The 25,244-nt window shown below is 41.3% G+C and overlaps 1 protein-coding gene across 5 annotated transcripts in view; it reads right to left on the reverse strand.

Annotated features, from left to right (window-relative positions):
* LOC100562946 (ubiquinol-cytochrome-c reductase complex assembly factor 1) overlaps window positions 1-25,244 on the reverse strand; it is a 50,583-nt gene that overhangs the window by 7,226 nt on the left and 18,113 nt on the right. For all 5 annotated transcript variants that reach the window (XM_062978744.1, XM_062978743.1, XM_003220470.4 and 2 more), the window contains one exon: window positions 16,337-16,445. In XM_062978744.1, the coding sequence (XP_062834814.1) occupies window positions 16,337-16,445 (109 nt within the window). The remainder of the gene's footprint in view (window positions 1-16,336; window positions 16,446-25,244) is intronic.

Genomic DNA, 25,244 nt, shown 5'->3' on the forward strand with positions numbered 1-25,244 from the left:
GTACTAGAGAATTTTAATTTGCTACCCAATGCTAATGCTACTACTAAGAGCCACTGGATTTCAATGGCATTGAGAAAAACAAATGCTGGCCCATCAGTAAGGTAGTCCCTACTCTGGTTCAAATAGTTTAGGAACCTTAAGAGGAGCAAACGACAACACCCAGGGGCTCTGGGTTCCTAGAAGCTACCCAAAAGCTAATGGTTAAGCTTTACATCCAAAAATCCCAAAGCAATTTTAAAGCGTAAGGGTGTGTGTGTATCTATTGAGACTTCTCAGGCTTACCTCTGGAGAAAACACACAGAAGTACATTTCAGTTAGTTTTGCAGCACTGACCCATTGATAACTGTATATTAAATTAGAACCTAAGTTGTTCCTTAGCATAAAGTATCAATGGCTCTAATTTAGAAATGTTTAAGTTTTTCTTCATGTGTATGTGCCTTCAAGTCTCTTGCTGTCTTACAGTGATTTCATATTATTTCATAAGGTTTTCTTAGGCAAGGAATACTCAAAGGTAGTTTGCTAGTTTCTTCCTCTGAAATATAGTCTACATCACCTGGAGTTTCTGGCTGGTCTTCCCATCCTAGTACTAACCAGAGTTAATCCTGCTTCACTTTCAAAATTTAGGGTATTTAGGTTCTTAGCTACATGACATCCAACTGCAAGACAGGTACTTGTAAACAATGTTTTGTTCCGCTGAAATGTAATAAATCATGGATCATTATTACAGGAAGAAGTCACAACAAACCTTAGGCTCATGCACTCCTCACTACTCTTTTGCTGAATCTACAAAAGGTTGTAGCTTGCTCTAAGCAGCTCTCAGCTTGGACAAGCTGCATATTGTATTAGTTCATTCACACCTTTCTCTTCCACAAAGCTAGGTCTAAAGTGCATATTCAAAATAAAAAGAAATGTAGTTAATCTTAACTGTGATTTCCTGAAACAAGTCAACTTAAAGTTATGAAACTGGCTTGTCTCAAGCAATTCACAGGTAAGTGTAAGCACCCCTTGGGTTCCAGATGCAACACCAAGTGCAATTAATCAGAAATAAAAGCAAGTGCTTCTGAATTATTCTTTTTTGGCTGCACAGGTCTAATACAACTCATCCCTATAGTGAAAGATCATTGTTTATCATTACAGTAGAGTGTCACTTATCCAAGACTCGCTTATCCAAGGTTCTGGATTATCCAAGGCATTTTTGTAGTCAATGTTTTCAATATATCATGATATTTTGGTGCTAAATTCGTAAATACAGTAATTACAACATAACATTACTGCACATTGAAATACTTTTTCTGTCAAATTTATTGTATAACATGTTTTGGTGCTTAATCTGTAAAATCATAACCTAATTCGATGTTTAATAGGCTTTTCCTTAATCCCTCCTTATTATCCAAGATATTAGCTTATCCAAGGTTATGCCGGCCCGTTTAGCTTGGATAAATGTATGTCTACTGTATGTCCAAACAATTCTTATAGCAAAATTTGCATTTGATTTCTGGAAGCAGAAGGATACATTTAAAGACCAGTCTCTTCCAGCAGGCTAAACCAGATGATTTTTAAATTATAAATTTTGAACTAATTATTTCAATATGTATTCATTTTATACCATATATTCTTTTAAAATGATGTATTCTAACCATTGCAATATGTGTTTAGTGATATGATTTGAGTGTATTTTGATCTGTTGTTGTTCCCTGTCTCGATTCATAGAGAGGGGTGAGTAAGAAATAAATGTCGTCGTCATCGTCATCATCATCCTTATAACAATATCTCATTTCTATTCAGTCTCCATTCACATTATGAGTTTTGTCCACACCTGCTACTGTGTTTCTTCTATTACAATTTTGCATTTATAACTGTAGACATTTCAGACTTACGTAAAATTCTGACATACACGCTGCCTGAGTTTGTACCTTTCCTCTGGTTATAAACTGAGATATTTCTAGAATGAATAAATCTTTGCTTCCTCAAATGTTCCTTCTTCCTAGCTCACGCTTGTCACAAAACAGTTAACAGTTAAATATTTTCTTGCCAATATTTTAAGAGTGCAGAAGGTTCCAAATTGCTGGTAAAACAAACAATGCCAGACTGTGAAAACTCCTGGCTGCCATGCTCTCTGATGTTAACAAGAGTCTCTTTATTACAGTAACCTTTCTGAAGTGAATAAAAGTTATTTCTCTGCCCTACTTCTGCCCCCAAGTAAAAGGAAAAGAAGGAAAGTGAACCACAAAAAGTAACATAGTAAGATGTCCAAAATCCTAGAGAATTCTACTTTTAAACATTTATTTATACATTATGTAAACAAATTTTGCCTCGTCGCAAAAAAATATGATCCATCAATGCAATATTTTTATTGCTTTTTCAAACTCCAATAAAGTTTTTTTTATTACTAATGAATGGAGATATATACAATAGACACTTTATGGTGACATTTTCATCTGATGACTTCTGAAGTCAGACAAATATTTTTCTTCCTAATATTTGGGGGGGGGGGGTGTCTTAATTTGAAGCAACATTTGTTTCAACTGAGAAGCACAAGGGGAAGATTGCCAGTGTTAACATTTTAAAACCATTTAATTTGCAGTATTTTCTAGATGCATCTTAATTTGCACACTTACAGCCTAATCTAGCCACAATTAAGGACAATTTATTCTGAGAGAGAGAGAGAATTACCTACTCTATATAGTCACTAGCTGTGCCCGGCCACGCGTTGCTGTGGTGAAGTATGGTGGTATGGGAAATAAAGTATTGAGGAATTGGTGGTAGTTAAGGTAAAGGGTAAAGCTTTTCCCCTGACATTAAGTCTGGCTCTGGGGGTTGGTGCTCATCTCCATTTCTAAGCCGAAGAGCCGGCATTGTCCGTAGACTCCTCCCAAGGTCATGTGGCCGGCATGACTGCATGGAGCGCCGTTACCTTCCCGCCGGAGCAGTACCTATTCATCTACTCTCATTTGCATGTTTTCGAACTTCTGGGTTGGCAGAAGCTGGGGCTAACAGTGGGCACTCTCTCCGCTCCCCCAATTCAAACCTGCGGCCTTTCAGTCCAGAAGTTCAGCAGCTCAGTGCTTTAACACGCTGCACCATCAGGGGATATTATTTCCTAAAGGTTGTGAATATACAATATTTCTGATTTTTTTTGTCTGTTGGAGGCAAGTATGAATGCTGCAATTAAGGAAAATGATTAGCATGTAATGGCCTTGCAGCTTTAAAGCCTGGCTGTTTCCTCCCTGAGTGAATTTTTTGTTGGGAGGTGTTAGCTGGCCCGGATTGTTTCCTGTGTGGAATTCCCTTGTTTTCAGAGTGGTGTTTGAGATATTTTATGTGCTTCTACTGTCTGTGGCCCTCAGAAAACAGGATTTGCCAGACTTTGGTGATGGGAATACTTTGTTGGGAGGTATTAGCTGGCCCTGATTGTTTCCTGTGTGGAATTCCCCTGTTTGCAGAGTGTTGTTCTTTATTTAGTGTTCTCATTTTAGAGATTGTATTGTCTATTATACCACAGTAATTTTTATATATTCTGATTTTAGTGTTTTTGAATACTTGGAGCCAGATTGTATTCATTTTCACGGTTCACAGCAACTCAATAATAATCTATATATATAAAAGAGTGATGGCATCAGGGCAGCGGACAAAATAACAAAACTACAGGCCCCCCAACCTCGAAATTTGACAACACAACCCATCATCCACGGCTCTAGGTTGATACAACAAAAAGAAAAGAAAAATTAAGTCCTAATTAGAGGGAGAGGAATAATTGTTTTTTATCCAATTGCTGCCAGTTAGAACGCTAAGCTCCGCCCACTTGGTCTCCTAGCAACCGACTCAGCCCAGGGGACAGGCCTAGTTAGGCTTCACTTAGGCCTCTTCCACAGATTATCTAATTTGCACTGGATTATATGGCAGTATAGACTCAAGGCCCTTCCACGCAGCTATATAACCCATTTAGAATCTTATATTATCTGCTTTGAACTGGATTATGTTGACTCCACACTGCCATATAATCCACTTCAGTGTGCATTTTATACAGCTGTGAAGAAGGGGCCTCATATAATCCAGTTCTAAGCAGATAATATAAGATTATCAACATACAGTGGAGTCTCACTTATCCAACATAAATAGGCCGGCAGAACGTTGGATAAGTGAATGTGTTGGATAAGCAGGGATTCAGGAAAAGCCGATTAAACATCAAATTATACATATCATTATACAAATTAAGCACCAAAACATCATGTTGTACAACTAATTTGACAGAAAAAGTAATTCCATGCGCAGTAATGCTAATTACTGTATTTACAAATTTACCACCAAAATATCACAATGAATTTAAAATACTGACTACAAAAACATTGACTACTTAAAGGCAGACTGCGTTGGATAATCCAAAACATTGGATAAGTGAATGTTGGATAAGTGAGATTCTACTGTAATATGAAATAATTACTGTGATAGAATAATACAGAACAATATAATCTCTAAAACCAGGACAGTAAATAAAGAGCAACACTCTGAAAGCAGGGAAATTGGGAATTCCACAAAGGAAACATCAGGGCCAGCTAACACCTCCCAAGAAAGGATTCTTCCAGAAAGAAAGCTGAGAAGGGAGTGAAGCAGTGTCTATTACCAAAGTCATTATTATTACTATCATTTATTATAGAGCCGTGGATGTATAAGTCTAGAAGTTTTAGTCAAAAGATCAACCCCCAAAACTTGGGTTGATATATTCATGGGTCAATGTAAAAACTCTACCTTAACAAAGGAGATTTTTTTAGCATTTAAATAAGAAAGGGAGAGAAATACACATCAACCATTGAAAAAGCAGGATGTCTGTAGGACCACCTTGAGTCGCAGAGAAGTCCAGTTGACAAATCCATAAGTAGTGTGGCTCTTACAATGATATGGGCTCCAGATCCAGATCAATTCATGCCCAAGGTCTGTGCCCATGGCATCTGTTAGCCTCCAGATAGATAAGCAAGTGGCCTTTGCAGCTACCTTTGAATTAGCTCTTGCCAAAGGATTTTCAGGCAGAGAGTGGAGTCTGATCTTGATGATGGGCAAAGACTTCTTTCAAAAGCAGTAGCACTTTCCAAGCAGTAAGAAGCAGAGTAGATGGGAATGGCTTTGTGCAAAGTAAGCGCTATAAGCTTGAAAGAGGTTTTGATGCAAGGAAGGATAATCTGACTGATGAGGATAAGGTCAAAAATATTTGAAAAGTAAGGATTTAAGAAAGGATCATGAAGTCAAATACTTCAGAGGGAAGAAAGGATATGGGATGGAATCACTGCGCACAAAATAGTAAGAACAAGATGAAGTTTAAGAAATAAAAGATTGAATCATGATACCTTAGCGGCCTGATGCTACATGAACAGCACCCAGATTGATCAAACATAGTATGAAGAATATGAATACACTTCTTCGTATTTAACCACAGTTCTCCAAAATTTGTGTATGATGTAAATTCCATTCGGCCTTTCCAAGGTGTATTACTGATGAAAAGCCTTTTCATTGTACCCAATGAACTAGCCACCACTTCTTACGCCATTGCATCTTCCAGCCATTTGGAAATGACCTTTTACAGCATGGAATCAATGTCTATTTTAGACAAATATGTGGCTTTGGGTGGAGACTATTCCAAGAAAACTATACAAACCACTTTCACCCACACGTACTGACTTACTGATTCACCAAGACTGGCTCTACTGCTGAACATTATAGCTCTGACCACAAGTAGAGGAAGAGAAGAAGAGCAAGTGAGAAGGCTAGAAATATAAAAAAGAGATATTTAAAATCTGGGCTCTATATGGTATACTTTCCTCCTTTTCTAGTCTTCTATCTCTTGCATGTAATTCCCACAGCAACTGCATAAAAAAGTTACCATGAGGCAAGTCTGGGGTTTCTAAATGTACTTTCGGTATCAATAATGCTGAAGACAAAGCCATTATATTCCAATATTTAGAAAACAGAAATAGCTACATACCACATCCAACATTACAAGACATTTCTGTCCCCAACATTCCCTTTGTACAGTACTAGGAAAGAAGGAGAATGAAATATTTTCCTTATTGTCCCTTTGCTCAATTCAAACTACATGAAGAACCAAATGGAATTGTAGCTGCTTATCTCCTGATTTCTACATATTGGATGAAAAACAAGAATGAGCTGTTCATTGTATTTAGTACTGTTCACTGCTTAGAGTCCCCGAGAAAATCGGCATATAAATGATGATACTATTATATTTCACTGAATCTACGACATATTTTTCTCTCCAGAAAAATTAGGTTCAACAAAAGGGATGCATCTTATAATCGCTGGCTTCGTAGAATCACTGATTTGTTTGTTGTTTTAAATAAAAAGGATCAGTAGAGAAGCCAGGTGACCTGGCCAGAAAACCTCTGTGCCTCTGAGAGCACTGCTGCCACCACATCCCCAACCTCCACACTTCTCATGCTGCCACTAGCACTGCATTCCGGGCTGTTGCTGCTGGCCAGGTCATTGCTGTTGCTTCATTATTGCTGGGTTTGTCACAAAGGGAGAGGATTGGAGCAGTGGTGGTGCATAGTCTCTCTCTGGAAGCAGCAAGGGGCGAAAGGAAGCTCTGCGTGCCACGAGGCTTAAGCTCTCCATTGCTCCTGACATACAGGACTTCCTCTCATTCCTCACCACCTCCTCTCCTGATGGAGAGCCTGGATTTCTCTCGCACTGGGCAGCTTGGTGCCATTGGAAGTGGAGGCGGCTGCACAAAGAGAGAGCACAGAGGGTGGGAAGTCCAGGCCCTCCATAATTGTCACTTTTCATATGCAAATCCCATCAACCCTCGCAAGAGTTGTCAAAGGTCATGGAAACTGCTGCCCAACAACTTCTGGAGGACCACACTGGTCAACATTGTGCAACCTAGGTCTTTCCTTGCTTTACCTTTCAGTCTGTTTGTAGTGAAATGTCTCCACATCTATACTGTCAACATAGCACAAAGAGTCAGTTCCACAAAACTGCATTTAAAGTGCCCACTGTGCAACTGTTCATATGCACTAATGCAGCTTCCCCCTACGGGAAAAAGGAACACTACATAATTCTCCCACCAAAAATCAGAAACTTGCAGATAGCTGTTGATTATGCAATTCTGAACTAAATGCACCTTTGTCCTGGGTTATCAATTCTAAACATAGTGGTTCACTTTCTTGCTATCATGAAATTCTGTCTGTTGTCAGATGATATCCAAACTGGAAGTGTAGCAGCTATGAAATAGATGGAAAATACCACGAATCCTGTATTGATTTTGAGTGCTACAGCTACTGTTATTATAAGCCAAGACTAACTGTACTGGGGGCATGGAAAGGGGAGAGAGGAGTGTGACTTTTATTTCAATTAATTGGAGAATACCAAGCTAGGTTCTCCTTTTAGTTTCACTGGTGTAACCCTGGTAAACTTCAGCCGAACCACACTAGAGAAACTGAACATAGAATAGGGGCTACTGTGTATAAATAGCTCCTGTTAAAATATAACAAAGAATTCATTGTACTCTAAAGTGCAGAGCCAATAAATGAATTCAAGAGACACTTAGATGTGTTTCTGAAAAAGGAGGGGTTTGAGGGGTCTGGTGGGAAAGCAGGAAGGTGGGATTAAGATAAATTAAAATGTGGTTGGCATGTTGGTCTGAATGGCCCCTTCCTGCTCCAATCATATTGTACAGCTTTTAAAACACGCTCAGCTACAAATCAGGAGTTTACACTGAACAAACAAGTCTTATACGTTATGGGATTAAAGTGTCCCTCCAACTGGAGGGCAAGACTTTTGTTAAAAAGATGTTTATTCACCATAAATCTTATCTTAACCTTTTCTATAGCATTTCAATTTCTATGTAGAAAGTCAGAATTTTCAAGAGAGAAGGGGATAGGACACAAACATACAAAAATAAACTAGAGCTGAAGAACTGGGAGCAGGTTGTAGGACTGCATGTTTTCCACCACGTTCTAGTCTGTTATTGCATTTTTTTGTGTCAGGAGCGACTTGAGAAACTGCAAGTTGCTTCTGGTGTGAAAGACTTGGCTGTCTGTAAGGACGTTGTCCAGGGGATGCCCAGATGTTTGGTGTTTTACCATCCTTGTGGGAGGCTTCTCTCATGTCCCCGCATGGAGCTGGAGCTGACAAAGGGAGCTTATCCACGCTCTCCCCGGATTGGATTTGAACTGGCAACCTTCAGGTCAGCAACCCAACCTTCGAGTAAGCAGTCCTGCCAGCACAAAGGTTTAACCCGCTGTGCCACTGGGGGCTCCTTGTTATTGCATGCAAACTCTGAAATTCCTTTTAAATCAGAAATTTCAGAGTTCAGGAGCAATGTGGAAATTATTTAATAGGAGCCAATGGCTGAAGGACATATAGTTATAGTAACAAAAAAGGGGATTTGGTGTCATGGTGCACCAAACCAGAAGATAGAGTAAGTCAAATAAAGGGACGGATAAAGACAGATGAGTCCCAGAGCAGACTCCCAAAATCCTACTAAACTTTTACATCAGCAGAGCATCTATGATCATCTGGAGATACTTACACTGCTCATTATTAATCTTAAATATCTATAACAGTTTTGCCAGTACAATCAACTATACTATGAGCGCTAAGAACTACCTGAACACTCTCAATACTTACGACAAGATCATATCAGTCCAATCTGGAAATAATTTGGAGAAAATTAAAAGGAGGCCAAATTGAAATAAAAATGGCAGAGCCTAAAACAAAAATGGAAAAAGACATTAAAGATAAGGAAAAGACCATCAAAGGATGTGAGCATGAGAGACCTTCTAAAGGAAATTCAGAAATTGTCAGAAAAGCAGGACAATTTTCAGAAAGAGGCCCAAAAAATTTGGAAGAACATAATAAGCAAATGTTGGATATGAGAAAAGAAATTAAAGATGAGATCAGTCAATTGAAGGAAGAAATGAAAAAAAATATATGATGACATAAAGGAATTAAAACAGCAATGCAAAACTGGAAAAAAGCCAGGATAAAATTAAGAAAAAAATGGGAGGTCTGGAATTAAAAAACTCAAAAATAGAGAGACTCCAAGAAAAATTTGAACAAAGAGAAATGGAATATCAGCTTCATTTCAGAAACATTCAAGAGGAAGAGAACAAAAATATTAGAGAAATAATATCAAAACTAATTACAGAACTACTACAAAGTACACCTGAAGAAACAGAGCCAGAATTGGATAGATGCTACAGAAACCAATTATTCAAAAAAGAACAAAGTGGCAAGAGATGTGATTGTACATTTTATTAAAAAAAGAGTAAGAGATGAAATATTAATTCAGAATAGCAAGCAACCAATATACTACAAAGACACAAAAGTTGTGATATTAAAAGAATTCCCCTTGATAACCCTAAATAGAAGAAGGAATTATTTTTACTTAACGGATGAGTTGAAGAAACAAAGAGTACGCTTTAGGTGGGAAAAAACAGAGAGAATAATGGTAACCTACAGAAATGAAAAACACTGGTTAACATCAGTAGACAAAACAAAAGCTTTCTACAAAAAAATTAGAGAAGACATGAGACAAGAACCATCAGTGTCCCCATCAACAAAGAAGAAGAAACCTAAAAGACCCAGATACAACTCTCCAGAGAATCAAGAATTCTCAAATAAAAGAGCAATACGGGAAGGATAAACTAATGGGTTTCAATGAGAAAGAAAATTTTGGAGACAATTTGATGCAAAGTGAAAAGAAAGAAATCACCAAGATATACAAAACGTTGTTAGAATGGTCAACTGAACAAGAAACAGTTAAAAATTGTGCGATAAAATGGGCAAAAAATTTGGGTTGCTCAATTAAGCTTTCAGACTGGGAAATGATATGGAATAAAAAAATTGAAATACACATATGCTTCAGACCTGCAAGAAAATTGGTTTAAAATGTTTCATCGTTGGCATATAACATCAAAAAATTAGGAATAATGTACAATAATATCCACAACAAGTGATGGAAATGCAAAAAACAAGAAGGGACTTATTTTCATACTTGGTGGACCTGCCCAGAAACAACAAATTTTTGGATAAGAATACACGAAGAAACACAAAAAATACTGCAAAAACCTTTCCCAATGAAACCAGAATTCTACTTATTAGGATTAACAGAGAATATAACAAATTTTAACCAGAATGAAGATATTTTGTTTACATATATATTGACAGCTGCGAGAATAACTTTCACCAGACACTGGAAACAAGAAGATATCCCAACAATAGACTTATGGTTAGAGAAACTGAATGAAATTCATGATATGGACAAGTTAACCTATCTGATGAAAATAAACAGAGGACATGCAATAAAAAGAACTGACTGGAGAAAATACGAAGAATATAAGAAAAAGGAAAAGGGAATTTAAACAAAGAAGGTCCCGAGAATTGTAAAAATGAAAGAGACCAAAAAGTAAAAGAAACTTAACAAGAAGTGATGTTATGACCGCAAAAAATAGTAAACGGAAGACTAAAAAGACTCTCCCCCTTTCCCCCAATCTCTTTTCCTTCCCATACCCTCCCTATAGATTTTCCCCTTTCCCTTTTATAACCATAGTGTATTTCTGTTAACCCATAGATGTTCCAAATCCATACTTCCCTTTTCAACTGTACCCTTCCCCCACACTTCCCATCTCTATTTTTATGTATGTATACATATGGAAACTTTAATAAAAAATTATTTAAAAAAATACTATGACCAGCGATTATTAAGACTGGAAGTTCTTCATTCAAATGAACTACACATAGAATCATAGAGTTGGAAGAGACCTCATGGGCCATCCAGTCCAACCTCCTGCCAAGAAGCAAGAAAATCGCATTCAAAGCACTCCTGACAGATGGCCATCCAGCCTCTGCTTAAAAGCCTCCAAAGAAGGAGCCTTCATCACACTCCAGGGCAGAGAGTTCCACTGCTGAACACTCTCACAATGAGGAAGTTCTTCCTAATGTTCAGGTGGAATCTCCTTTCCTGTAGTTTAAAGCCGTTATTCTGCGTTCTAGTCTCCAGGGCAGCAGAAAACAAGCTTGCTCCCTCCTCCTTATGACTTCCCCTTACATATTTATATATGGCTATCATGTCTCCCCTCAGGGATTGTTCTCCAGACCTTTAATAATTTTAGTCACCGCTCCTTTGGACACTTTCTAGCTTGTCAACATCTCCCTTCAACTGCGGTGCCCAGAATTGGACACAGTATTCCAGATGTGGTCTGACCAAGGCAGAATAGAGGCGTAGTATGACCTCCCTGGATCTAGATGCTATACTCCTATTGATGCAGCCCAAAATCCCATTGGCTTTTTAAGCCGCCGTATCACATTGTTGGCTCATGTTTAACTTGTTGTCCACGAGGACTCCAAGACCTTTTTCACACGTACTGCTGTCGAGACAGGCTTCCTCCATTCTGTATCTTTGCATTTCATTTTTTCTGCCTAAGTGGAATATCTTGCATTTGTCCCTGTTGAACTTCATTTTGTTAGTTTCAGCCCATCTCTCTAATCTGTTAAAATCGTTTTGTATTCTGCTCCTGTCTTCTGGAGCTATCCCTCCCAATTTGGTGTCATCTGCAAACTTGATGATCGTGCCTTCTAGCCCTTCATCTAAGTCATTAATAAAGATGTTGAACAGAACCGGGCCCAGGATGGAACCCTGCAGCACTCCACTCATCACTTATTTCCAGGATGAAGAAGAAGCATCAGTGAGCACCCTTTGGGTTCGTTCACTTAACCAGTTACAGATCCACCTAACCGTAGTTTTGTCTAGCCCACATTTGACTATCTTTTTTGCCAGAAGGTCATGGGGAACCTTGTCGAAGGCCTTACTGAAATCCAGATACGCTACATCTACGGCGTTCCCTGCATCGATCCAGCTTGTAACTCTTTCGAAAAAAGGGATCAGATTGGTCTGGCATGACTTGTTTTTGATAAATCAGTGTTGACTATTAGCGATGACCGCATTCGTTTCTAAGTGTTGGCAGACCACTTCCTTAATGATCTTTTCCAGAATCTTGCCTGGTATCGACGTGAGGCTGACCAGATTGCAATTGTTTGGGTTGTCCTTTTTTGCCTTCTTGAAGATAAGGACCGCAATTGCCCTCCTCCAATCTACTGGGACTTCTCCCGTTCTCCAAAAACTCTCAAAGATGATTGCCAGTGGTTCTGAAATAACTTTTGCTAGTTCCGTCAACACTCTTGGATGTAGTTGATCTGACCCTGGGGATTTGAATTCGTTTAGAGCGGCCAGGTATTCCTGGATGACTTGTTTCCCTATTTGGGGTTGGATTTCCCCTAATTCTTCATTCATTCTATGTTGCTGAGGATGAGGATAACTTTCTTTTTGTGAGAAGACTGAGGTAAAGGAAGCATTAAGTAGTTCTGCCTTTTCTCTGTCCCCTGTCAGCATTACCCCATCTTCTCCTCACAGAGGCCCTATTGCCTCCTTGTTCTTCCTTTCCTACCTAGTTAATCAAATAAGCCCCTTTTTATTGATTTTAATGTCTCTGGCAAGCCTGAGGTAGTTTTGCGCTTTAGCTTTGCAAACCTGTTCACTACAGGAGTTGGTTATTTGATTGAATTCTTCTTTAGTGATTTTTCCTCTTTTCAACTTCTTTTGCATGCCTCTTTTGAGTCTTAGCCCAGTTAGAAGTTCATCCATTCTGGTTTCTTTGTACTCATCTTATTTTTTTTCTTTGTTGCCACTGTTTGATTTTGCGCCTTGAGTGTTTCAATCAATCAATCAATCAACATTTTATTATGGTCCAAAGATCCTTACTGCACCATAGATATATTTGAGTATTTCACTTTTGAAAAACTCCCTTGTCTTTTATTATTGGCGCCCATGGAATGCCGCTCAGTATTTCCTTCATTTTTTTGGAAGTCAGGTCTCCTAAAGTCCAGAATGCATATTTAACTTGTCTTAGTTTCAGCCTTCCTTTGTATGGCAAACTGCAGAAGCACATGGTCACTTGCCCCTAAGGATCCAACTACTTTGACTGCATAAGGCAACACTTTGCAGTTTAGCTGCAGCTTACATGAAAGGACTGTCTGTGTAAGCAAAAGGTTTGTATGTGCATTGGATTCATACATTAAGATATGGTTATCTGAATCAGACAGTATGTCTTTATACTATATATATATATATATATATATATATATATATATATATATATATATGTCTTTATTACTCAAGTTATGTATATTAAGGTCTAGCACTCAAACATAATTATTCTTGTCACTCATATGTTTTAAGAGGGATTAGATGACTCACATGATAATTTTAAATCAGCAACTGCTCTAATTTATGCCTTTACAGAATAAAGGCATACATTGTGTTTCTGGGTTCCATCCCTGGCTCTCGTTCACAAAAGCTGGTAGTTTAGGCTGCTCATGTCTACTGGATGGAAGGCAGAGACATGGGCTGAACAAGATCAAAAGGGGATCTTTATCAAGCTTTGTGTTTCTACTAGCAAGGCAAATCACTGCATCTAGCCAATGTTCATGTTTGTTTTTAAGTTTGGTAGAAAAGTCACAAGCGGAAAAATTAGGTAAAGAACACTGGTTAGCCACAAAACTGGACACACCTGGCTGCATAACCACCAAAAGAAACTGACTTCATTAGTTCTAGGGGCAGCAGAGTAAAATTTATATATGAAATCTGCCTGCACCAGTAGAATTGCTGAGGCCAAAGGCTTTCTTTATGTTTTTACAGCTGTGTCAAGTTTTGGTTCCCACTCCTGCCAACAATCGGGAGTGCTGAAGGAGCCCAGGTTAAAGGGTCCCAAAACTTTGCAGCTGAGATTCAAACTGTAACAATTTTAACAACTAATCTATAAATTAAAATACTATTTAAAACTGAGATAAACATACGTTTGAAGTGAAAAATAGTGGGTTGTATTAGTTCAAGTCATGATGTCTTTACACCTGTATGTAATACCAGATGGCACATTCCAGCACAAAACAAAGCTACCAGTTCAGAAAGTTCATTTTAATTTTAATTTTCTTCATTACCTGTATGATTTCACTTGCTTCCTCAAAAATACTATCTCAATTTTGTTTTATTCAGCAAAGTTATCTTTCAATGGTAGGATAATGAATTTTCAATCTTTTTATAAACTCTAAATAAAGCTTGTATTGAAAGAGTGTTTCATTGATACAAATATTTCCCTGTATCTGTCATTGACACTATCAGCCTTACTATCTGTAATTACTAACTCATAAGCTCTTTAGTTATACTGAAGTCCAAAACTCAAAACTGATATATCCCAAATAAAACTGGAACTGCTAGAATAATGAAAATACACACAAGCTTTTGTTTTTACTTGTGCACATTTTTTAAATACTTGAAACAGTATTTTCATTTGCTTTTATCACATCTTGATAAACATGCTAAGAAGCCAATGCCAGATCATTATATACACTGAAGAGTAACTATCCTAAAGGCTTTATAAATATTGTGCAATCCACACTTATTAGAAAGAGTTAATACGAACAAACACAGAATCAGAATTATGGCTTGGTTGCACCACATCCTTGTAGATCTAGAAACTAGATGGCTTAGTCCACTAACTAGGCTACATTCTTCCTTCTCAAATTTACAAAGGTAGGGAAAACCCATAATTCCATATACACAGTGAATGATAGATAGGAGGGGAAGAGGTAGTCACAACTCCACCCCTGAGTCCTGTTACTGAATAACTCATGGAATATAAAGATATGAAATAAATAAGGAATTTGAGAAGCTACTTCTTGGCAATGATCCAATGGGAGGAATAAGTACCTGGTAGAAGTTATCAATGGAGCAGCTTTTAATAACTAACAGGGCTTAATGGGAAAATTATTCTCAAAATAATGCATCTTTTAACAATGCGAAATGGATTTGGTAACCTTATAAAGTAGGTAGTGACCCACTCTACAAAGGTTAAATACGTTTATGTGTAACTGCTGGAGATGTACCACAGTAGGCACATATATTAGTCATATGCTTGCTTATACTTTTTCACAAGAAAATGTTGGCTATTTTTGGAAGAAACTGAAAGTGTGACACATTTTGTTTTGTCATTGAATTCACTAATAGTATTTTTTTTGTTATGTGAAAACAACAGCAGAATCGGAAGATGAACAGTGAACTGCAGACCTATCAACATTTACACAATGCTGCATTTCTAATAACTTGGAAAACCTTCCCTCAGCAAGGACAAAATGTATGTACATGTTATATGATTTGTTTTATACCTGAAGGAGCATCTCTCCCTATATATATATCTGCCCAAGAATTGAGGCCAAGAGGGGTCCTCTCTTCTGTACCCCACCCAGGCAGGCAATATGAATATATGGAAAAGAACCTTCACACGTATGGTGCCCCAACTGTGCAATGCCCTTCCCTTAACAGTTGACTGGCACCGACATCACTTTCTTTTTGTTAAGGTCTTCAGAGACAAAGTTCATACATAGACATATGCATATACATAATTCTAAGTACATAATCTTAACGCTCAGACCTGTGCTTACAATAATTAAGTGTTATCATAGGCTGTGTACTTTTCTTATAACATGAAAGGAATTATTTCAGTAGTATCATATGCTTACCTTAAGGCCACCCGAGAAGTCGTTAGATAGCTCTTCATTCTCAGATATTCTCAAAGTTATAAGTATCTAAGGAGATTGGCACTTTTCTACAATACTTATCCCTTCCCAGTAAATCAGGGCAGAAAGCTACAGCTCATATTTTTTTACACAGGGTTCTCCAAGAGCTGCAAAGACTGTTCAAATTTTTTTAAAAATCCAGAAGTAGGCTGAAATCTTTTTAAAGTTTTGATTTATATTTTAAATGGTGACTTGCACATCCCAAAGGGGCTGCAAAAACAGCATAAAGGGACACTTACAGCCCTCCAGCTACATTTTACAACAGGGGTGAGAAAACCATCGAAGTGCAATTTAGTCTATGAAATATAGACATTTGCAAGGAACTGTTTCACAGACCACAAAACTAATGAAAGTTAGCAAAACAACACTTGGTCAAAACCTGGTTTTACTTTGTACTTCATTTGAGAAGCAGTCTTTGTGGTTAACAGTCACCTACTATCCTGGCATTACATCTGGAGAATACAAATTAATAACTGCAGATTTTTCCGCTTAAGATAAGAGTAATATGTATAAATAATATCTATTAGTGTATGGGATCAAATCAGTGGGAATACTATCTGTTCACTCTCTATTACTGTTATGAATATGTTAAACAGTAAACTCTTTGATGCAGCATTGATCACTGGAGTTTTAAAACACAATAAACAGTAAAATAAGAAATGGACACATAAACCTGTACTAGATAGAGACTACTCACCCCCATGACCTTACCACGCTGCTCAACATCCTCCCACATGGAGTGAACTATATAGCGGCACATGTATTTTCCTGCTCGGCCCTCTTGCTTCATTCGTACTAAACACATCCTACAAAAAAAGTGGGAAAACATTTAGAATTCTGGAAATCTTGACTGTAAGATTATAAACCTGGAAAACTGCCAAGTGAGATAAAGGTGATACAGCTGGTACATGTCATAGTTCTAGAGCAGGTTGTGGCTGATCATGACACATAAAAGCTTACAATGCTTTGCTTTAGCTTGGACTGGCATCACTAATACTGCATTACTGCAATCATTGAAATAGCAGCAGAGTAGAAGCTAACTGGAAGCAAACTGCACTTTCTTGTCTATCAAAAATGTAGCTGGGATTAAAGGGAACTCACTCCCAAGTTAAGTGTGAATTACACTGCATCATTTGACTGATTTAAAAGGGTCACAGCTACAGGACTACCTTACACTGCTAACTGACAAAAGAAAAATGTAGAGGCAGCAAATACAGGGAGTCCCCGAGTTACAAAAATTCAATTTACAAATGACTCATCATTAAGAATGGGGGTGAGACAACAGAGAGTGAGAGAAATCTACCTCCAGGAAGGAAAATTCACTCCTGGAAGATTTATCATGGGGAAAAGGTGTCTCCACTGTAGCTGTCTCGCCAATTCTTGTTTTCCACAACAAACCAATTTTTTCAAAATCCAATTATTACAAGGACAGAAAATTAGGTGAAATCTTTCGAAGAGGAGCACAGACAGAAAAACAAATGCAACAGGAGTGTTAACCCTTCCCTATGCTATACAAAGCTAAAGTGCCTATTCTGACTTACATACAAATCCAACTTAAGAACAAACCTACAGAACCTATCTTGTTTATAACTTGGGGATTGCTTGTACCAGTTACAGCAAGCTAGACCAAGAACATAATCTCTATTAAAGAAAGTGTTGATAACATTTTAAAAATCAGGTTTTCAATTGAAAAAAACTCTTGAAACTTCTGTGCCTGAAACTCTCAAATAAGTATTATTGAAATATGTTTTTATATTATGAAAATTACATTCTGGATATTTTGAGGAATCTCAGCATGTGATAGCAGTTCAAAAAATATAATTATGCGACTGGGCAGTGACAAGATAACCAGGTTGTGGATGACTCTACTGCATACAGAGAATAAATGGAAAAGGTATTTATTCTACTTGGTTATTTTGTCAGTTTCAAATATTTGTAAACCTCTTTCAAAGTAGGCTAGGAACTTTGAAAAAAATCCAGATTTACACATACCAGTCTACAACAACAACACATAGTTGAGAAGAGTTACACTTGCATCTGCTCAATCAAGATTTAATTCTTGATTGATTAAAAATTAAGACTGCTAATACTACTTCTTATTGTGCTCTTTTTTCTGAATGCACATATAGCATAAAAACATATAATGAATATAAATATCAAGGAGGCAGAAACTACAAATGTCACATTGTTTCGCGCCAGTGCAGCTTTAAAAAAAAAAAACAGTTTTGAGAGCATCAATGGGAAGTGCTCTTCTGTTTGTTTTATGCTCGACTAACTTTTGTCAAGTGTAGTGTGGTCATAGGAGCATGCATTAATAATTTTAAAAATGATCCAAAATGACACAAAGGATTATAAACCATCACTGATGGAGTAAGAATCAATGTTTTTCAGGTTGTACTTAGACCACTTCCTGAAAGGACACTGTGTGTTTGGATGTATAGTGCTGTCACAGAGTAATTTAGCAGCACCCTGAGTGAGATCATGGAATCTGGAGCTTATTTTTTTAAAAAAAACTGTACTTCGTTTACAACAACTGCCAGTGGAGGTTAAAATGACAAGTTTTCTTAGATTTTCTAGCAAGATCAACACAGCTGCAAAATCTTTTATTGTTTAGCCATAAGGCTATATTTTAATATTCAATTATTCAGCTGCCAAGCTATCTTTGATTGCTGAGAAAATTTGAGGGCAAAGGCATTATTTTAAAGTTATATTTTAGAAACTTTGCCAGAGGAGCTTACTTCTATTTCATTAGTCTTGCTATACATATAGATCTTTTCTAAATTAAGAACTACAATGTATATGAATCTTGCCCATCACAATTAATATTCCTATTAGCTTTAGTGTTTAAATCTCCTTTTGGTGAACCATTACTCTCCTTATTATATCTTTACAATCTCCTCTTTCTCCTGTGATTGAATTCAAAACTTACAGGAAGTTCCCAGATAAGGACAGGTTGCTTACCTGTAACCGTGTTTCTTCGAGTGTACTCTGTGAATTCACACTAATGGAGAAGGCTGCGCCTGCGCAGGCTCCAACGGATACTCTTCCAAGCTAAAGTTTGAAATTTGGCGGTAACCCCGCCCCTCTTCCCGGAGGGTATAAAGGGCGCCCTCCGCGCCCGCTCTCCAGTTCCTACGCCGCAAAGGCAGCGAGAAAGGGAGAGGTTTGCATGTGGGGAAGGAAGGGCGGGATTGTGTGAATTCACAGAGTACACTCGAAGAAACACGGTTACAGGTAAGCAACCTGTCCTTTTTCTTCGTGTACTCTGTGAATGCACACTAATGGAGACTAGCAAGCTGAGGTGTAGGTAGGTGGGATAGCAAACCCGATAACCAGTCTAGTGTCCAAACAACACATTTATTGAGCACAAGGTGCAAAAGCCGGCAAATGCAATGGTCAAAGAAGCGATGCAATAGCATATAGTGCAAAAAAACCGATCCTTGTTGTTAGGATCCAGAACACAATCATAACATTGTAAGTGGGCAATAGTCTGTAAGAAAATACAGAGGTAGGCATAAACTCATTCTCTGAAAACAGAGGGAGAAGTATTCAAAAAAAGTACATTTCAGTGCAGTGGGTAAGTATAGTACACAAGCACTATGTTAAAGAAACCCTGAGCACATCGATTACGAACGGGGTGGATGACAACGGTCAGCCTGTAAGAAGGATAAACCCGAAAACTGGGTTTGAGTAAGGCAACAACATTAGGTAAGGCAGGAGGAAAGGACGGACCTGGCAAAAGCCGAGTCCTTGAGGTTCTTTGAGTCCATCCTGTAGTGTGAAACAAAGGTGGATGGAGTGGACCAGATAGCCGCTCGACAGATGGAGTCGAGAGGGACGCCCCTCAGGAAGGCCGTAGAGGTGGAAAGGACCCTTGTAGATCTAGGGCGGATCGAAGAGGGGGGTTGGCGTTTGGCCAGCTGATAAGCGAGCTCGATGGTCTGAGCAATCCAGTGTGAGAGTCTTTGGGAAGAAAGTGGTTCGCCCAGTTTATGGGTAGCGTAAGCCACAAAGAGTCTAGGTGACTTACGTATGTCCTTAGTCCTGTCCTTGTAGAAAAGGAGGGCTCTCCTGACATCGAGGAGATGGAGTTTCCGTTCTAGAGAAGAAGAAGGATTGGGGAAGAAAGCAGGAAGTATTATGTCCTGGTTCAGGTGAAAAGCAGAGACCACCTTAGGTAGGAAGGTGATGTCCGGGCGAAGGACAGCCCTGTCGTGGTGGAAACGGAGATAGGGTTCGTCCACCCGGAGAGCAGCCAGTTCCGAAGGCCTGCGGGCAGAGGTGATAGCGATGAGGAAGGCAGTCTTCCAAGAGAGAAGGTGAAGGTCTGCAGAGGCCATAGGTTCGAAGGGAGCTGAAGCTAGTTGAGAAAGGACGAGTTCGAGGCTCCATCCGGGAGTTGGAGGTTGAACTGGAGGATGCAAGTTGTTGTAACCTCGAATTAAGGTCTTAATGAGGTTGTTAGAAAAGAGAGAGGGTTGTCCCTGACGTTGGAAATGCCAGGAGAGAGCAACGAGATAGGATTTTATCGAGGCCAGAGAAAGTTGACGATCCGCAAGGGAAAGTAGAAAGTCCATGACCAGCGGGATCGAAGTAGAGGCGGGATCGACGCATCGGTCCCGAAGGAAAGTTTGGAATTTTGCCAGCTTGTAAGCATAGGCCTTCGATGTGGCCGGTTTGTGAGCGGCGCGAAGGATCGCCTGCAGGTCTGGGTGGAGAGAATTTAAGGAAGTATCCTCCAGGAAGTCAGGTGTAGGGACGGGACGTCGGGGTGGAGGACCTGTCCCTTCTGTGAAGATAGTAGATGAGGGAGAGTTGGGAGAGTGCGGGGAGGATCCGCACACATCTGGAGTAGCGTGGGATACCACGGCTGGCGTGGCCATGCAGGGGCGATCAGGATGGCCGATGTCGGTGTTAGATAGAATCTCTCTATCACTCTCGAGATGAGAGGGAAGGGAGGAAAAAGATAGACGGGTTCAAGAGTCCAGTCGAGGAGAAACGCGTCTCCGAGACAGCCCGGAGTCGAGTTTGGAGGTAGTCTCGCTCCGAAGCGAGGAAGTTGAGCGTTCGAGGGGGAGGCAAAAAGGTCCAGAGCTGGCCAACCCCAATCGTCGAAGACGGATTTCAGGATCTCGGGATCGAGACGCCACTCGTGGGGGGAGGTCGTTATTCTGCTTAGAGAGTCTGCTAGAGTGTTTTGAGCCCCCGGAAGGTGAACTGCCGACAGAGTTATGTGTCTCGCTATGCACCATAGCCAAATGTCCATCGAGAGAGCCATGAGTTTTCTCGAGGCCGTACCCCCTTGTTTGTTGATGTAGTACATGGCTACTACGTTGTCCGTTTGGATTAGAACAGACTTGTGGGGAAGAAAGCGAGCAAACGCCCGGAGGGCTTTGAAGATTGATAATAGTTCTAGAAAGTTTATGTGGTGAGACCTTTCTTGGGTGGACCACAGGTCCCTGACGGTGAGGTACGACATGTGCGCTCCCCACGCAAAATTGGAGGCGTCGGTCATGATGGTGACTGACGGTAGGGAGGGATGGAAGGGAAGTCCCACACAAACGTTCGCTGGGTCCTGCCACCAACGAAGGGAGAGGCGAACGTGGTTCGGTATCGTGAGAAACATCGAGCTCGGATGCCGATGGGGTTTGAAAGAGTCTATAAACCATCTTTGGAGAGGTCTGAGACATAATCTGGCGAAAGGGGTAACCATGACCGTGGAGGCCATGTGACCCAGAAGAACTTGGACCACGTGGGCTCGGATCCTGCGGTTGCGGAGGAGAGAAAGGTGCTGTTGAAGGGCTAGGAACCTGTCCTTCGGTAGGGAGGCGGTTTCCGTGATGGAGTTGAAGAGAGCTCCAATAAAACGGATCTCTGTGGTTGGGAGGAGTTGAGACTTTGAGACATTCAACTGAAGGCCCAGCCGTTGCAGGAGAGAAAGAGTCTGTGAGACATGGTTTTGAAGGGATGAGGGGTCAGACGCGACAATCATCCAATCGTCCAGATAAGGAAAGACCATAATGCCCTGTTTCCTGAGGTGCGCTGCCACCACGGCGACCACCTTTGTAAAGACCCTTGGGGCCGTGACGAGGCCGAAAGGGAGAACTGTGAACTGGTAAGAGTGTCCCAGGAGCTTGAAGGAAAGGAAGCGTCTGTGGGATCGACGCACCGAGACGTGGAAATACGCGTCGAGTAAGTCTATAGAGGCGAAGTAGTCTCCGTGTCGGAGCATCGGGAGGATGGAGGCCACTGAAACCATTCGAAATTTTGAAGGCAGAATGAAGAGGTTTAGAGCCCGTAGGTCGAGGATAGGCCGAAGACCTCCGCCCCGCTTGGGAACCGTAAAGTATCTCGAGAAGAAACCTCGAGTGTCCTGCTCGGAAGGAGAAGGCTGGATTGCGCCCTTCGCCAGAAGGGAGTCGAGCTCGGCGCATATTTCCGGTGAAGGGTCAGTGTGGAGGATGTGACCCGTGGGTGGCAAGGTTTCGAATTCCAAGGCATAGCCGTCTCTGACAATGCGAAGAACCCAGGCATCTGAGGTGATAGACTCCCATTCGCGGTAGAAAGGAGCTAGGCGGTCGAGAAAAGAACAGAGAGGAAGGATCTGGTCGGGGCCTAGGAACGGCATGGTAGTGGCAGTAGTAGTGGAGATAGAAAGATCCCCGAGAGAGTGGGCGTCAGGCCCGACGTTGGGGTTGTGGCATAGCTGCAGGACCTTTGCCCCGACCTTTCGGGACCTGGTGCTGGCGGCGAGGTTGTTGCTGATGACTGTGGTGACTCGAGCTCGACGAGCGTCGAAACGGCTGGTGACGAAAAGGCTGAGGGTAGCGACGGTACCGTTGCGGGAACCATCGGGTCCGCTGAGCCTGAGGTTGATCGGTCCCGCACTTTGTTGCGAGAATCTTGAAGTCGTGATTGGACTTAAGTTTGTCATCAGTGCCAGAATTGAAAAGGCCCTGGGTGTCGAAAGGAAGGTCTTCGATCACTTGTCGAGAGGAAGAAGAGAGTCCTGAGGACCGAAGCCATGCATGCCGTCTGATCGCGACCGCGTGGGCAATCATTTTTCCGGCGGTATCACCGGTATGCTTAGCCATTTGAATTTGGTGGTGTGCGAGAGAGTCCGCCTCCTGTTGGAGGGTCGAAAGGACTGACCGGTCTTCGTCAGAAAGCTTGGCGAAGAAAGGTTGGGCTTTCTCCCAGAGGATCTGTTGATAAGCGCCCATGCAGGCCCCGTAGTTTGCCATGCGGCAAAGGAGGAGAGCACCGGAGTACAGCTTGCGGCCTACCGCATCGAAGCGTTTGCCCTCTCTGTCGGCAGGGGAGTTGGAGTGTCGACCCGACGATTGGGAGGCCTTTACCACCATGGAGTTTGGGTCAGGGTGATGCTTGAGCCATTCCAAGGCTTCGTCATCGGTTCGGTACCAGGCCTCTATTTTCTTAGAGGTTGGAGGTATCGAAGATGGAGTCTTCCAAGATGCCTGGATGACGTCCAGGAGGTATGGAAGAAAAGGCAGCAAGGTGGCCGGCGGGGCTTGGGCTTGAACCCTCTTGAAAACGGGGTCGGTAACAGCCTTTGAAGTTTGTTTAATTTCCATCCCCAGAGCGTCTGCCATTCTGACCATCTGGTCGGAGAAAGCCCGAATATTATCCGTCGGGGAAGGTGGGTCGACCTCGTAGGCGTCGTGAGGCGGGGAGAGGTCGAGACCGAGAGAAACAACGGAGGCGGAGAGTATCGACTCGGGGCGTTCGATATCGGGGTCATCCTCCTCGGGCCCTTGAGGGGACCGGGGAGGAGAAACAAGCACAGAGTCCTGATGGGGTATAACCTCAGGAGCAGGGAGAGCCGGCTGTGGAGGAACGCCCTTGGACGCGGAGGCCTGGGCGGTGCGGGCTAAGCGCATCGTCTGTCTACCCCTCTCAGGTGTTTGAGCCGGGGGAAAGAGCTCTTGTCGAGCCGGAAGACGAGATAGTGCCGGCTGGGGAGCCTTAATAACTGTCCTGACCGACCGGTCGGGGGAGGCTTGAGCGTCCACATCCGAGGACTGACCATGAGGAGAGGAAGAGGAGCGGAGGCGTTGTGCTGGTTGTATAGGAGAGGATCTCCTAGAGGAAGGCCCAGAGGAGGGGACGTCCTTCTTCGAAGACGCTGAGGAGGACGACCTCTGGATCATTCGTTTCTTTGCTGGGGGTTGTTTCGACGCGACCCTCAGCGATTTTCCCGGCGTCGGGGGAATCGGGCACACAGCTGCCGAGTCAGATTGAGCCCGTCTGGATTCCTCCTGAGCCCTCTTGAAGGCAATCTTCATGGCAGAAGAAGATGGCGGCGAAGCCAGGCGGGATCGAGTGGAAATGGCCGAAGCCACCGAACTCGAAGTTGATGAAGGGCCCATCTTGCCCGACCGGGTGGATACCGTAGCGGTGGTCACCGTGCAGGGCGGTTTGGTCGGTCGCGGTCTCGAGGTTTTCGAGGTTTTAGATGATACCGACGGAGCAGGCCTGGACGCCATCGAGGCTGAGGTGGAAGTGGAAGCCTCAGGAGCAAGAGTTTTTTCGTAAAGAGCTGCACGGAGTCTCGCAGCTCTATTTCTTCTGGCCTGAGCTGTAAAGGCCAGGCAAAAACGGCAGGTACCGACGACGTGGCTTTCGCCAAGGCAGAAAAGGCACTTAGCGTGGCCGTCGGAATCTGGAATCTTAGCGGCACACTGAGTGCACCGTTTAAAACGCGTGGTTGACATAAGAACGAAGAGTCCGAAGTGAGCTTTGCGGCGGAAAAAAAGGAACTGGAGAGCGGGCGCGGAGGGCGCCCTTTATACCCTCCGGGAAGAGGGGCGGGGTTACCGCCAAATTTCAAACTTTAGCTTGGAAGAGTATCCGTTGGAGCCTGCGCAGGCGCAGCCTTCTCCATTAGTGTGCATTCACAGAGTACACGAAGAAAAAACCTCTATCCAGGAAGTGAGAAGAAATAAACCTGCTTTGCTACGTTGTACCCATGTCTTCAAAACAGGTTACATTACTTAAGCTTATGTTTAATACTTGTAGACATGATATTTACTTGTTTAAAATATTTTGCAGTGCTGCTTTATTTCACTGCTGCCATACACTCTTAACCAAGATGGATAATAATACATATAAAGGATAAATTATGTTCATTTTATTAAATGTTTTTAAATTTAAAAAATTCTATTCTTTCTACTCTATCCTGGCACAGAAAGTAAAAAAAAAACACCCAGGATTTCTAGGACAAGTTTCTATAACATTGCATTCATGGCTTCTGCATCTATGGATTCAACCAACCATGTCTTGAAAATATTCAGGAGAAAAATGTTAAAAGCAAACCTTGATTCTGAAGCACACCAAATAGCAAAATTTATTTATTTATTTATTACAATATTTATATCCCGCCCTTCTCACCCAACAGGGGACTCAGGGCGGTTTACAATAAAATGCATATATAAAAATTGTACAATACACTATAAATCAGATAAAAAATTAACTTACATCAGACATTCATAAAATGCATTATAAAATACAGATAGGCGTGTTCAAGTTTAAAAGACTGCTGATATGTAGCCATACCCTGCTATAACCTTTTGCTATTTCATAGA

This window comes from Anolis carolinensis, chromosome 4 (assembly GCF_035594765.1).
Source record: "Anolis carolinensis isolate JA03-04 chromosome 4, rAnoCar3.1.pri, whole genome shotgun sequence".
NCBI classification, from domain to species: Eukaryota; Metazoa; Chordata; class Lepidosauria; order Squamata; family Dactyloidae; genus Anolis; species Anolis carolinensis.